The sequence below is a fragment of the Oryctolagus cuniculus genome, chromosome 13 (genome assembly GCF_964237555.1).
Source record: "Oryctolagus cuniculus chromosome 13, mOryCun1.1, whole genome shotgun sequence".
NCBI classification, from domain to species: Eukaryota; Metazoa; Chordata; class Mammalia; order Lagomorpha; family Leporidae; genus Oryctolagus; species Oryctolagus cuniculus.
Genome location: NC_091444.1, coordinates 56,009,380 through 56,024,309, shown reverse-complemented (window position 1 = coordinate 56,024,309; position 14,930 = coordinate 56,009,380). Strand labels below are relative to the sequence as shown.

Below are 14,930 nucleotides of genomic sequence, written 5' to 3'. Positions count from 1 at the left end.
ATGATCCCAAATGACTCCATCAGCTGGAACTGGGCCAGGCCAAATGTGTGAGCTGGGAACTCAATCCAGGTCTCCTACAGGGGTGACAAGAACCCAACTGAATTATTTGTAAGGGAGAGAGAAGAGAGAGAGAGAGAGAGAGAGAGAGAATCAATCCTCCATCCACTGTTTCACTCATCAAATTCCCACAATGAATGGGGCTGTGACCAAAGTCAGAAGCTGTGAACTCAATCCAGGCTTCCTATATGGGTGGCAGGGACCCAACTACTTAAGCCATCACCTGCTTACCTCTGGGGTACATACTAGCAAGAACTGGAATCTGAAGCATAGCCAGGACTTGAATCCAGGTGCTGTGAAATGGGATATGTGTCTCTCAAGTGGTATCTTAACCAGTTTGCTAAATGCTGATCCCCAAAGATTAAATTTTTACGAGACCAAACGGTCCATAACTAAATACAGATTTCAAGAGGTATACATTAGCTTTCAAAAAGCGTTTGGGCCGGCATTTGGGCCGGTGCCGCGGCTCACTAGGCTAATCCTCCGCCTTGCGGCACTGGCACACCAGGTTCTAGTCCCGGTCGGGGCGCCGGATTCTGTCCCAGTTGCCCTCTTCCAGGCCAGCTCTCTGCTGTGGCCCGGGAGTGCAGTGGAGGATGGCCCAAGTGCTTGGGCCCTGCATCCCATGGGAGACCAGGAGAAGCACCTGGCTCCTGCCACTGGATCAGCGCGGTGCGCCGGCCGCAGCGCGCTGGCCGCGGCGGCCATTAGACGGTGAACCAACGGCAAAAGGAAGACCTTTCTCTCTCTCTCTCTCTCACTGTCCACTCTGCCTGTCAAAAAAAAAAAAAGTGCATTTGATGACAGACTCAGAAACAACTATGATTCACAGGGAGTGTTCTATATGCTTCATTAAGTCGAAAATAGTTGATGTGTGTTTAATATGACATTTCGGGTTAATTACAAACACATTACATAAAGAGACATAAAATGCATGAATCTTTTATAATCACAATCCCCCTTCCTAATAGGTCCACATTTACAAATTAAAAAGTATGTTTTTCTCATGACCATTTGCTATTTGGAGCCATGACTGCTGGATGGGATCACAGGGGACATAAAACCTAGCAAGTATATGAGAAGCATTTCTCAACATTAATATGAAAGAAAATTTCAGATAATGTTTTTAAATCATAAGTGAGGCATCCATATAATGGAATTACTAAAGGGTCAAAGCAAGTGACCTGTAAGGAGGGAAGTACGAGGAATCAGGGGAAAAAATAGAGAAATGGAAGAACTGGGTTGTCTATAATTACGAAACCAAGGAATCTCTTGAAAACTCTTACATATAAACAGCCTTTTAAAATGTCCTGTTTTCTCTGATAAGTGGTAGTTAGATTATAATACAAAAGCAATACGTAGAGTAAAACTGATGTCTATGATTTGATTATTGTTTGTAGCCCTTGTATATTCCTGTGGAACAGTGGTGTCTCTACTTTTTACTTGTTGAACATTAGGGTTAGTGGTGCTTTAAGCCTGTGATTACAAAGTAAGTTGAAATTTTGTTATTGCAACAATTAAAGGAAAAAAAGGAAGGAAGAAGGGGGGATTGAGGGAGGGAGGGAAAGAGAAACAAATATGGTTATCTTAGAATTGTATCTATGAGCCAGCGCTGCGGCTTACTAGGCTAATCCTCCACCTTGCGGCGCCGGCACACCGGGTTCTAGGCCCAGTCGGGGCGCCGGATTCTGTCCCGGTTGCCCCTCTTCCAGGCCAGATCTCTGCTGTGGCCGGGAGTGCAGTGGAGGATGGCCCAAGTCCTTGGGCCCTGCACCCGCATGGGAGACCAGGATAAGTACCTGGCTCCTGCCCATCGGATCAGCGCGGTGCGCTGGCCGTGGCAGCCATTGGAGGGTGAACCAGCGGCAAAAGGAAGACCTTTCTCTCTCTCTCTCTCTCTCTCTCTCTCACTGTCCACTCTGCCTGTCAAAAAATAAAAATAAAAAAAAGAATTGTATCTATGAAATACATGAAATCTCTTTATATAAACATTTTTAATTGAAAAGCAAAAAAATGCTAATAAAACTTCCAATTCACAAATTATTTTTTAATAAAAACAGTTATTGTCCTGGTCTTTTGGTGCTTCCAAACAAGTACAGAAACCTTTGTTCTTTTTTTTTTTGATAGGCAGAGTGGACAGTGAGAGAGAGACAGAGAGAAAGGTCTTCCTTTGCCGTTGGTTCACCCTCCAATGGCCGCCGCGGCCGGCGCGCTGTGGCCGGCGCACCACGCTGATCCAGTGGCAGGAGCCAGGTGCTTCTCCTGGTCTCCCATGGGGTGCAGGGCCCAAGGACTTGGGCCATCCTCCACTGCACTCACTGGCCACAGCAGAGAGCTGGCCTGGAAGAGGGGCAACCAGGACAGAATCCGGCGCCCCGACCGGGACTAGAACCTGGTGTGCCGGTGCCGCAAGGCTGAGGATTAGCCTAGTGAGCCACAGTGCTGGCCAGAAACCTTTGTTCTTAATAGAAACTGCCTTATCTCTCTCAAGGCTCAACCTCAAGACCCGGCATTATGAACTCTGTCTTATTTCTCCTGAGTGTCTACTGGTGCCCAATTTCCCCTCTCCTCTCATTACTCTCCTTCCCTATTTATGCTCAGGAACCCAGTTGTGCTGTAACCGAGAGTTTGTGGTGGGCTTAAAATGGTTCCCACACCACATTTTGTTTCCATTTATATCTCTTTGTCTTCTTAAAATTTTTTGGCTGAATAACAACTAAAAACGGCACTGACAGTTATTCTCAAATAAGCACAGTTTACAGAAAGTGAGAAGGGAAATAGAGTTAGAGTCCAAAAGCTACATTATTAGCCAAATTGATAGCCCTTCCAGAGGCACTTATGAACCTACTGCTAGACATATGATCCATCCCTGTGGTTTCCACATCTCTTATATTACAACCTCAAGGTTGCTATCCTTCTTACATTATAACTGACACCAAAAGGCAGGAAGAAGAAGCTTCCAGACTACTACTCTTTGGCTGGCGCCGCAGCTCAATAAGCTAATCCTCTGCCTGCGGCGCCGGCACACTGGGTTCTAGTCCCGGTAGGGGCGCCGGATTCTGTCCCAGTTGCTCCTCTTCCAGGCCAGCTCTCTGCTATGGCCCAGGAAGGCAGTGGAGGATGGCCCAAGTCCTTGGGTCCTGCACCCGCATGGGAGACCAGGAGGAAACACCTGGCTCCTGGTTTTGGAGCGGCGCAGTGGCCATTTGAGGGGTGAACCAACGGAAGGAAGACCTTTCTCTCTCTCTCTCTCTGTCTCACTGTCTAACTCTGCCTGTCAAAAAAAAAAAAAAAAAAAAAAAAAGACTACTCTTGGAGTAGGCTTAAATCATGTCTGCTGAATTTTATTGGCTAAAGCTATCACCACCCTCTTGGATTAAAGAGAATTGAGAAATAAACTCCATCTCTTGATGAAGACATGTCAAGATCACATTTCAGAGGAGTATGTTATGGCCATCATTGAAAAATACCACATCCTTCAAGGCAAAATTAATCCTTTTCTTGTGAATTTGAATTTCTTTCTTTCCTTCTCTCCCTGCCCCTGCCTTTTGCATTTATTTTCACTTTTGGGCCAAGAGTTATTTTGCAAAGTGTATCTGAATTTATATGCACACAAAACACTAGGTACCTGATATAAAATTATTTGATTTTAACACATAATGATTTTTAAATGGTAAGTAGAAGTCATGTGATTAAATTTATTTTGTATTATTTGAACAATGCACATTAGAAATGATATGTTGATCTGCAAATATTTTATATAAAAGTATGCCTTTAAAGGAGTTTATTAAGAATTAACCAGTTTATATTTTTCTTTTAACTAACTTGGGTGTTCTCTGGGCACAAGGACTTATCTTCATAGCCTTTAAATCCCTGAAATTTAAAAGAATGACTTATATATAGTAAGTGCTTGATAAAGTTTGGCTTCATTTGGCTACAAATTTTACTTAGAAACATAATCTCTACCACCATAATGCATTTCACAATATTTATCAAGTACTTAATATGTTACATATATAATGGTAGAGCTAGGGATAAAATCATGAATGAAATCAGTTGATAGTCTAACTGGATAGACAGATATTGATGACAGAATCACTTTAAAGAAAAACTTTCCATTGTGATAAGCCCTGGGTAAAATAAAATACATTTTTAAAAATTAAAAAAGATGCAAAAAAACCCACACTGTGATTCTATGTTGCAGAAAATGGGCAAAATTAACTACATTGCTTAGGAATATAAACAATATATACCTAAGTGGTAGAATGATAAAGAAACAAAAATGGTGATCACAAAATGCAGAATAATGTTTACCTCTAGGTGAGAGGGAAGGAGATTGTGATTGTGGAGAAGTTGTGGGGATTTGTGGGGGCTGGCAATAGTTTACATTTTGACTAGAATAGTGGTTATACGGATTAAAAAGTTATAAAGTCGGGGGCTGGCGCTGTGACATAGCGGGTAAAGCCACCGCCTGAAGTGCTGGTATCCCATATGGGCACCGGTTCGAGTCCTGGCTGCTCCACTTCCAAGCTAGCTCTCTGCTGTGGCCTGGGAAAGCAATACAAGATGGCCCAAGCCCTTGGGCTCCTGCACCCGTGTGGGAGACCTGGAAGAAGCTCCTGGCTCCTGGCTTGTGGCTAACTGGGGAGTGAACCAGTGGATGGAAGACCTCTCTCTCTCTGCCTCTCCTTCTCTCTCTGTGTAACTCTTTCAAGTAAAATAAATCTTTTTTAAAAAAAAGTTCTAATTATTCTATTAACTGTATACATGCTTTGTGTTCTTTCTTCAAAAAAGTTGTATCTTAATATAAAAAGGCTAAAAATAGAGCCAGGAGTCTCTAAAATTATAACATTTAATTTTGAATCAGTCTTACCATTTTTGCAACTGGTTCTTTCTTGTAGAGACTGAGTAAATCAATGTGAAAAATGAAGTTGGTAAAATATAGCTACCTACAACATTTCCTCTTGCTGCTAACATTTCCCTATATTGTAGAATCAGATAAAGATATAAAAAATTTGTTTGAATTCCCAGGTTGGATCATTAAATGCATGCTTCCTTGCAAAGAGGAATTTCCAGGTTGATGTATATGAAGCTAGGGAAGGTAAGTCAGTATTGAAAATTAGGAGATGTTATTTCTGAGTCTTGAACCTCTATTTCTTTAAAATATTTTGAAAAAGAAAAAAATTTAATAAAAGAAAAAAGTAAAGCACTATTAGATATTTTAAAATTTCATCAATCTAAATTTAATTCAAATTTACTGCTATTATCTACTTTTAAAAGAAAAGTTAACAAGGCCTTCTAATTTGGTTTGGAGTGCACTAATTGTTCAGGTGCACTACCGCTGTGTTCATCCTGTGCTGGAGTATAATGAGTTGTGTGTAACATGGAGTCTGTTTCATATGTCTTAGATATTCGAGTGGCTAAATTTGCACGTGGAAGAAGCATTAACTTGGCCCTTTCTTATAGAGGACGACAAGCCTTGAAAGCCATTGGCCTAGAAGATCAGGTATCTTGTTGATGTATTTTTCTTGTATGAAATAATACCTGATGGTTTTCAATAATTGCATGGTATATATTTCAACTTGGTTTGAAGTGCCATTTAAAGCCAATGACTTCTGCATAAAAACCCACTCTACAAAGGTTTCCAAAGTTCTAAATTTGATAAGAGGGTGAATATTTGATACTCTAAATACCTGGGAGTGGGGGGAACCAGAACATGACAAGAGGACATTACAACCTCATCTGATGATCACTTCTGACACTGGGCTGTCAGTGGTTGGCAGGTCTCTGGCTACAGAAAGTGGTAGTCGGCATCCCAGGATAAGAGGAAGCACATAGACTCCATTTTGCTGATTTGTTTACAGAGGTCCATAATCTCTTATCTACAATTCTGTATTTCCCACAAACCTTGAAAGTATAAAGGTTTCCATCACTCATTTGGCAGCAAAATTTGACCTGACATAAGACTTTTCATGTTTTTTTTTTTTTTAAAGATTTACTTATTTATTATTTGAAAGAGTTACAGGGAGAGGGAGAAGGAGAGGGAGAGAGGGGGAGAGAGAGGGAGAAAGAGAGAGAGAGAGAGAGAGAGAGAGAGAGAGAGAGAGAAGATCTTCCATTTGCTGGTTCACTCCTCATATGGCCACAATGGCTGGAGCTGGACCAATCTGAAGTCAGGAGCCAGGAGCCAGGAGCTTCCTCTGGGTCTCCCACGCAGGTGCAGGGGTCAAAGTACTTGGGCCATCCTCCACTGCTTTCCCAGGCACATTAGCAGGGAGCTGGACTGGAAACAGAGCAGCCAGGGCTCGAACTGGCTCCCATACTGGATGCTGGCACTGCAGACAGCGCCTTTACCACTATCCCACAATGCTAGCCCCATGTTGTTGTTGTTTTAAATCAGACTTAGCATGAATGTTTTGCTCCAGTAATACTGTGCTTGATTAAAGAGTGGTATCCCAGACATACTGTGTGTTGTGTGATATACAAAATAAATACACATACTACGTATCTAAGTTATGAAAATCTGAAACCATCAAGTCTCACAGGTTGAATAAGAGGTTTCCTCATGTGGGCTAACTGTTATAAACTTCTCACTCTTTATCATATAGCTTCAAGATATGGTATGTTTTTCTTGATTATATTTTCATTGACAAAGTGTCTTTTAAGTGGTAACATAAGTAAATGTGAATGCACGTGCAATCTCACATTCTTCTTCCGAACAGGAGCAGCCATGGATAAGAAAACACTTGGGGGCCAGTGTTGTGGCATAGCAGGTAAAGCTACCGTCTGTGATGTTGGCATCCATATGGGCTCCCATTCAAGTCCTTGCTAATGGCCTGGGAAGGCAGCATAAGATGGCTCAAGTGCTTGGACCCCTGCACCTACATGGGAGTTCCAGGTAAAGCTCCTGGCTCCTGGCTTCAGCCTGGTTCAGCCCTGGCCAATGTGGCCATTTCGGGAGTAAACCAAGGGATGCAAGATTTCTCTATATTTATCCTCCTCACTGTGTTACTCTGACTTTCAAATAAATAAATAAATAAATTTTTAAAGCTTTATATCTTTATTTGAAAGAGTCACACAGAGAGACAAGGAGAGGCAGAAAGGGAGAGGTATTCCATCCACTAGTTCACTCCCCAGTTGGCTGCAATGGCCAGAGCTGCACCTATCTGAAGCCAGGAGCCAGGAGTTTCTTCCAGGTCTCCTACGTGGGGGTAGGCACCCAAGTACTTCTTCTTTCCCAGGCCATAGCAAAGAGCTGGATTGGAAATGGAGCAGCCGGGACTCGAACTGGCACCCATATGGGATGCTGGCACTGCAGGTGGCAGCTTTACCCGCTACGCCACAGTGCCAGCCCCAATAAATAAATCTTTTAAAAAAGAAAGAAAAAAGAAAACACTTGGTATTAGATTTTAGGAGCACTGGGTTTTATTCCTTATAAGGCCCCTTTTTGTTATCATGAGAAAAATCACTTAATCTCTAACAATGAGCCACTTTCCTCAACCTGTAATATTTGATTTAGAGCAGATAAATTTTAAGTAAATTCCAAGATCTAATGTAAAAATATAAAAACAAGTAAAATTTGCAGGAAAACAGTTTTCATTGGATGACTTTCCATAATCAGGCTTACAACGGTCCTTTATAATTTTTTTTCCAAAAAAAAAAAAAAAAAACCACAAACGTTTTTTTGGAAACTATTCGAAGACCATATTTTAAAATCAGTATTTATCGTATTTGAATGATGTCATGTTGTAGAATTTGACATCAACATTTCTGATTTCATTTCAGATTGTATCCCAAGGTATTCCCATGAGAGCAAGAATGATTCACTCTCTTTCAGGTAAAAAGTCTGCAATTCCCTATGGGACAAAGTCACAGGTAGGTTTACTCTGGAGACGGTTGGTTGTACACAGATTACAACTAACTCTAATACCTGCAACTTGCGACATGCTTGACAGCACCTTCCTCTCTCTACTCCTATCTTTGACATTGTGCTGCTTATCCTAGGCCACAGGAACACCGAGACTAGGTAGCAAGTGCTCAAAATAGGGCCCAGTCATTTAGGAAAAGTTGGCTGCTGTTCTCTTATTAGGCCATTTCTTGCCTCTATGTTTTGTTCTTGCTCTCTGGTTGCTTGAGACATCCTTTCCCTCCATCTCTTTTTTAATTAGATAGAAAAGAGTACCAGGTTATTTTGTTGTCAAGTTGACAACCCTACAACCCATCCTGCTCCAAATTAATTATAATAGAATTTATAGAATCAATGTGAGATGCTTTCAGAACCTCATAATTTCTAACACAACAGGGGCTGAATGGTGGTGTAGAGTTTATGAAAAAAATTATTATATAGCTTTGTGTTTTCTTATCTTTCACATAGTAATGTACAGAGCTGGGTACAGTATGTGCTTTAATCTAATTATATCTTTTGATTTGGTTTCCTTGAGGGGGAATAAATGCATCAATGTCTATCAATATGAGAAACACTGATATTGGTTTTATTTGTATCCAGCAATGCTTTATTTTATTTAGTGCAGAGCCCAAGTGAGGTTCACATACTCCTGAGTCTGGCTCTCCACAGAGCTCCCAGTGGAGGTGGATCAGCAATGTTTCTCAGGCTCCCCAGAATTCTGTGTTTTTTGTTTTTGTTTTTTTGTTGTTATTGTTTTTTTTTTTTTTTTTTTTTTGACAGGCAGAGTGGACAGTGAGAGAGAGAGACAGAGAGAAAGGTCTTCCTTTTCCTTTGGTTCACCCCCCAATGGCTGCTGCGGCTGGCGCGCTGAGGCTGGCACACCACGCTGATCTGATGGCAGGAGCCAGGTGCTTCTCCTGGTCTCCCATGTGGTTGCAGGGCCCAAGCACTTGGGCCATCCTCCACTGCACTCCCGGGCCACAGCAGAGAGCTGGCCTGGAAGAGGAGCGACCAGGACAGAATATGGCGCCCAGACCCGGACTAGAACCCGGTGTGCTGGCGCCGCAGGCAGAGGATTAGCCTATTGAGCCACGGTGCCGGCCTTTTTTTTTTTTCCCCGGAATCCTGTTAAAATGCAGTCTGATTCAGTAGGGCTGGAGTGGAGACTGAGGTTTTACATTTCTAACAAATTCACAGGAGGTGTCTATGCTGGTGGTCCTGGGACCACACTTTGGATAGCAAGAGATCAAATGCATATCTTTATGGGAACAAGGTCATTGTTGATCTTGGGGTGCTAAAGATGATTGAACCGTAAAACATTCCAACAAGTCAGGGCTTTGGGGTTGGAGTAGTATTAAAATGTTCTACTCAATGACTTTTTAAAAAATAGTCTCATATTTATTTTGGCATTACAAAAGCATAAGTATAGAGTTCAGATGCATGCACGTGGCAGAGGGGAAGATGGCATGGGAAAACCACTAAGCTATCCTTAGTGAGAAACATTTTCAGATCATTGACAGAACTTGTTGAATTGGCCCAGATTGAGCTGGGTGCTTCAGGAAAGACTAAAGAATTGTCTCTCCTCAAAAGGCAAGTAAGATTTGCACATTTGAATGAACTCTAATCTGTGAATACAAAATGTGTCACCCAAAACTGCTGAGCTCGCAGAAAGCAGCTTGCCAACTCATTGGGATAACTGCCAAAGTTCATCAGGGAAGGCTCTCAGTTGATCTCAGGAGAGATCAGCTGTATGGTTCAGATAAGAAACACTAAAATGGCTCAGAAAAGGAAGAAACTTTTAGTTTCCAGAGAAGACTTCACAGAGAGAGTGAGATTAGAGACAGCCAATTGGTTTAAATGTTAAATTGGCTGGGGTGGTGCTGTGGTGTAGTAAACTAAGCCTCTGCCTGCGTTGCTAGCATCCCTATGGGCACAGGTTTGTGTCCTGGCTGTTCCTCTTTCAATACAGCTCTCTGCTTATGGCCTGGGAAAGCAGCAGAGGATGGCCCCTGCACCCTCGTGGGAACCTGGAAGAACCTCTTGGCTATTGGCTTCGGATAGGCACAGCTCTGGCTGTTGCAGAAATTTGGGGAGTGAACCAGCAGATGGAAGATCTTTCTCTCAGTCTCTTCCTCTCTGTCTGTAATTCTACCTCTCAAATAAATAAAATCTAAAAAAAAAAATCCTTAAATTGGAAGCAAAGTAGAATTGTCCTAATCAAATGGGTGAAGCTGAGTCTTTACCCATAATGCCTTTGATGTAAACTTTATCATGTCTCAGCGTCTCTTCCTTAACTTGAAGTTCCTCTAGTAAAGATTAATTCATAAAATTAAGAGAGTGACATAAGGTAATGCCAGAGCCCAGACTCTATATCACAAAAGTTCGAATTGCCCCCTTGGTTAACATCTCAGTGCCAGTCTCTACTCTGAAATCTCTGCAGGAACTCACAGGCAATGATCAAAGTAATGCACAGTCTGCTCTTAGACCTACCATAGGAGCCTGCCTTTGCTACTGCAAAGGAAACGCACTGGCCCCATCAATGACCAATCAAAGGAAGGCCGTGTGCACTGTGGACCAATCAGTGACACACACAAGAGCTGGTCACACACTGCTCATCCCCAGCTTTGAACCATAAGATTCAGTGCCTTCAAGCCCTCTGGAAATCCAGGAATTGAGCCCTAGCTGCCTGACTCCCTGCTCTGCACTTTTATCTAGTAACCCAGTTGCAGTGGTTGGCATCCTGCACCTTGGGCAAAGAGACTTAGTTTTAGGGGTTCTAGAGTAACTCTTCCAACCAGTTTTAGAGTGTTCTATAATATGGGGATCTCTATATGGAGAGAAGTTGGGTGAGATCAGATTTCTAAGAAATGTAAGCTTTTAAGTATTGAGTCTATATTGGATGAAAACAATGTGTAAATTCACTTTAGCTTAACAGAATCTTACAGTAATTAGAAAATTTTGATTTGGTGAGTCCAACTGTCTTGCTTTATAGAAGAGGAAACAGGCTGCCTGCCTCATAGGAGGGCAATATCAAGGAAGAAATAAAGCAGAAAAGTGGGTTTCTCCTGGGGAAGTTGCCTGTTGAGTATGGCAGAGCATGGTACAAGAAAGCTGGATAGTACTGCTTGGTTACATTTATTGACAGTGGCTCATGGTAATCATAATAATGCTCATAACAATCATCATTATCTTGTATTAATATGAAATCGCTGAAGAAGGACAGATATCAAAGCAAAAGGCAAAGCAATAGGATATGGTTCAAATATTAGAAAAGCTAGAGAATGGGAGAGAGGGACCATAGACCACATTGTGTGTGTGTGTGTGTGTGTGTGTGTGTGTGAAAGAGAGAGAGAGAGAAACATTAATTTCCACTAGTGTTGTTAGGAGTACCCGCTTTGGGTCCTTCAGTACATTTTAAGAAGGAGGAAATGGCTCTTTTGGGTCCTTCAGTACATTTTAAGAAGGAGGAAATGGCTCTTTCCACATCAATCCTGTTGTGTCTCAATTCTTAACAACTGAGTTAATGCTAAATTTATAGTCACCCCTCATTCTATAGCTTTGCATCAGTTATTGACTTTCTCGATTAGGTATGTGGTCTTCCTTGCCATATAAAATCTAAATCAGATTGCTTTGAACTTCCCAGTTCCATAGCTTGTGGAGGTCCAAAGCAATCCCACAAACATCCTTTCTGACTTCAGTCCTCTAGCAGTTTGTTCCTACTGTGTGGTGTCCAGACCCTTCCTATCTTGCTGGGTGCTCCCATAGTCCCCCTTCAAGTTGTCCTGGGAACTGCTAAAATCTCCTCCAATATGCACAGCATGGCAGAGCTCCTCAACTCATGCTCCCAGCCATTCTGCTCAAAATGGAGAAATAGCATAACTCTTCCTTGGAAGAATTCTCCTTCAAAGACATTGAGATTAGAGAAAGTAAACAGTCTTTCCTAGCATATTAGAAATAGACTCTAAAACTATTGTCCTACAAATCTCTAAAGCAGATTAACCTCTTTTAGATTTCACTGCTACTGTCTTTTAGGATGCAAGGATCATTTTATAACCCTTAACTTGTTTATTCTTATTTGTTACAAGATCAACCTTTTAGAATATGTATTGCAGAAGTGTGACTTGATGGGTCTTGTGACCAAGACTATTGGTTAGGACCTAATTTTGTCTGAAGTTGTGCAGTAGACTGGCCAGAGTCCCCAGAGGGCTGAGTCAATGGTTCCTAGATGATGCAAATTTTAACCAGTTCTGATAGCTGAATGGAAAAAATATTTTCCCCACTTAAGTGAATCTTCATAATGTGAATATAACCTAATATGCTTTGATTTGCATTGAAATGCAGTAATTAATTACCTAGAAGACCAAAAAACAGAACTGTGAGGCACAGAACCAAGAAGTCCCTTCCTATTCATTGTAATGTATACGAAAGACAGAAAGTTCTTCCTTGGTCATTGCCACTGTGGTCTGATTGAATTATTTTTACACTAAGAATGGATTTAGCTATTATTATAAGACTTCTACTTTTGAATGAGTGATGGTTCGTAAATTGTTATATTTGCATTAAAATATTGTTATGTACATAATTTAGAAAATTATATGGTTTAAATATTAAATTAATAGATTCATCATGAATTACAAGAGTGCAGTATGACTTGTGCTACATGTTTTTGCTTCCTTGAGTCCTTCTTTCCTATAAAATAGCAAGTATTAATAATTAGATTTTATAAATATATTGGGATAAAGCTATATTGGGGGCTGGTGCTGTGGTGTAGTGGGCTAAGCCTCCACCAGCAGCGCTGGAATCCCATATGGGCACCAATTCAAATCCTGGCTGCTCCTCTTCCAATCCAGCTCTCTGCTATGGCCTGGGAAAGCAGTAGAAGGTGGCCCAGATCCTTAGGCCCCTTCACTCATATGGGCGACCTGGAAGAAGCTCCTGGCTCCTGGTTTCAGATCGGTTCATCTCTACCAATCAAAGTCATTTGGGGAGTGAACCTGCAGATTGAAGACCTTTCTGTCTCTCCCTCTCTCTGTAACTCTACCATTCAAATAAATAAATAAAAATCTTTTTTTTTAAAATTTATTTAATGAGCATAAATTTCCAAAGTACAGCTTATGGACCATAATAGCCTCCTCCCCCCGCCCCCCGTGTCTTCCCTCCCATCCACAACACTCCCCTCTCCCACTCCCTCTCCCCTTCCCCTTCACATCACAATTAATTTTCAATTATCTTTATATACAGAAGATCAATTTAGCATATGTTAAGTAAAGATTACCACATTTTGCTCCCACACAGAAACACAAAGTGTAAAATACTATTTGAGTACTAGTTATAGCATTGATTAAACACCTAAGAGTAATTGTGTATTAATTACAGAGCTCAACCAATAGTTTTAAGTAGAACATAAAATGCATCTTTTGTATTGTTGTGGCTTCCCCCCTCCCTCCCTCCCTCCCGTGGCCCTCCCCTCACCCACTTCCTCTCCCATCCCGCCCTTCATCACGTTTCATTTTCAGTTACCTTCATATACCGAAGATCAATTTAGTATATACTAAGCAGGGATTTCAACAGGTTGCACTCACACAACCGAACCAGGTATAGGGTATTGTTCGACTAGTAGTGTTGTTTTTGAGTTTCATAGATAAACATATTAAGGACAGAGATCCTGCGTGGGGAGCATGAACCCAGTGACTCCCGTTGTTGATTTAACAATTGGCACTCTTATTTATGACGTCAGCAATCACCCGAGACTCTTGCTATGAGCTGTCTAGGCTATGGAAGCCCCTTGAGTTCACCAACTCTGAATTTGTAAAAATCTTTTTTAAAAAAAGCTATATTGGGATAAAGGCTGGATTCATCATTATACAATATTTATTATTATTATACTTATGTTTTTCCTTCTGATTTTTAAAGTAAACTAAAAACATTCTCATGGATTACTTAAAAGTATTGTAAGCCCTAGAAGCCTAGTCTACCTTGACTGATGGGCCTGATGGATTGTCCTATAAAGTCAGAAGCAACCAGCAAGCATCCCGGTGAGGGTGGGTCCTACTCCTCCTACCAATCTCCATCCCTACCACAGCCACATTATACACACACACACACACACACACACACACACACCTGCACACACACACACCTTTTCCATTGGACTGAAGGTTTTCAAAGTAGCCTCTTTATTCTAGTGATGCTGTCATCACTGAAGTTTTTCCAACAGCTTAATTTGGAGACCTAAGATGAAAATATGACATTGATGATCTTGTTATCAAAACAAAATTTTCTTTTTAAAAAAGATTTATTATTTATTTTATTTGAAAGGCAGAGTTACAGAGAGAGAGGGAGAGACAGAAAGTCAGAGATCTTCCATCCGCTGGTTCACTCCCCAAATGGCTGCAATGGCTGGAACTGGGCCAGACAGAAGCCAGGAGCCAGGAGCTTCTTCTAGGTCTCCCATAGGGGTACAGGGGCCCAAGCACTTTGGCCATTTTCTGCTTTTTTCCTGGGCACATTAGCAGGAAGCTGGATTGGAAGTGGAGCATCAGGGAATTGAACTGGCACCCATACAGGATGCTAGCACCTGCAAGACAGCAGCTTAACCTACTATCCCACAGAACCAGCTCCCCAAATTTTCTTGATAAAAATAATATTTTAGCTGCAAGAGAAGAGTCTGATTTTTATAGTATCAAATTTGGAAAAAAAACGAAATTAAAACTTTGGCATTGAATTACATGTATTTGGCTAAACTGTTTTTTTTTAAAGGCCATTTAGCTAAATAGTTATAAAACTAAGCTTATAATCTTCTGCTAAATAATGATTGCTTTTTGCAGAATAACTTAGAATTATAGCTTTATTTGATCCAGAAACATTGTCTACTTTATTTTTCTTGCAGTATATTCTTTCTATAAGCAGAGAAAATTTAAACAAGGATCTATTGAATGGTAAGTCCAATGATTTTATTTACCAGTTA

The 14,930-nt window shown here is 41.2% G+C and overlaps 1 protein-coding gene across 3 annotated transcripts in view; it reads left to right on the top strand.

Annotated features, from left to right (window-relative positions):
- Nucleotides 1–14,930, top strand: part of KMO (kynurenine 3-monooxygenase) — a 38,376-nt gene that overhangs the window by 3,757 nt on the left and 19,689 nt on the right. Inside the window, exons 2-5 of one of the 3 annotated variants that reach the window (XM_008268225.4) lie at nucleotides 5,089–5,158; nucleotides 5,466–5,563; nucleotides 7,843–7,932; nucleotides 14,853–14,901. In XM_008268225.4, the coding sequence (XP_008266447.1) occupies nucleotides 5,089–5,158; nucleotides 5,466–5,563; nucleotides 7,843–7,932; nucleotides 14,853–14,901 (307 nt within the window). The remainder of the gene's footprint in view (nucleotides 1–5,088; nucleotides 5,159–5,465; nucleotides 5,564–7,842; nucleotides 7,933–14,852; nucleotides 14,902–14,930) is intronic. The other 2 variants (XM_070055558.1, XM_051821472.2) reach the window with 2 other exon arrangements.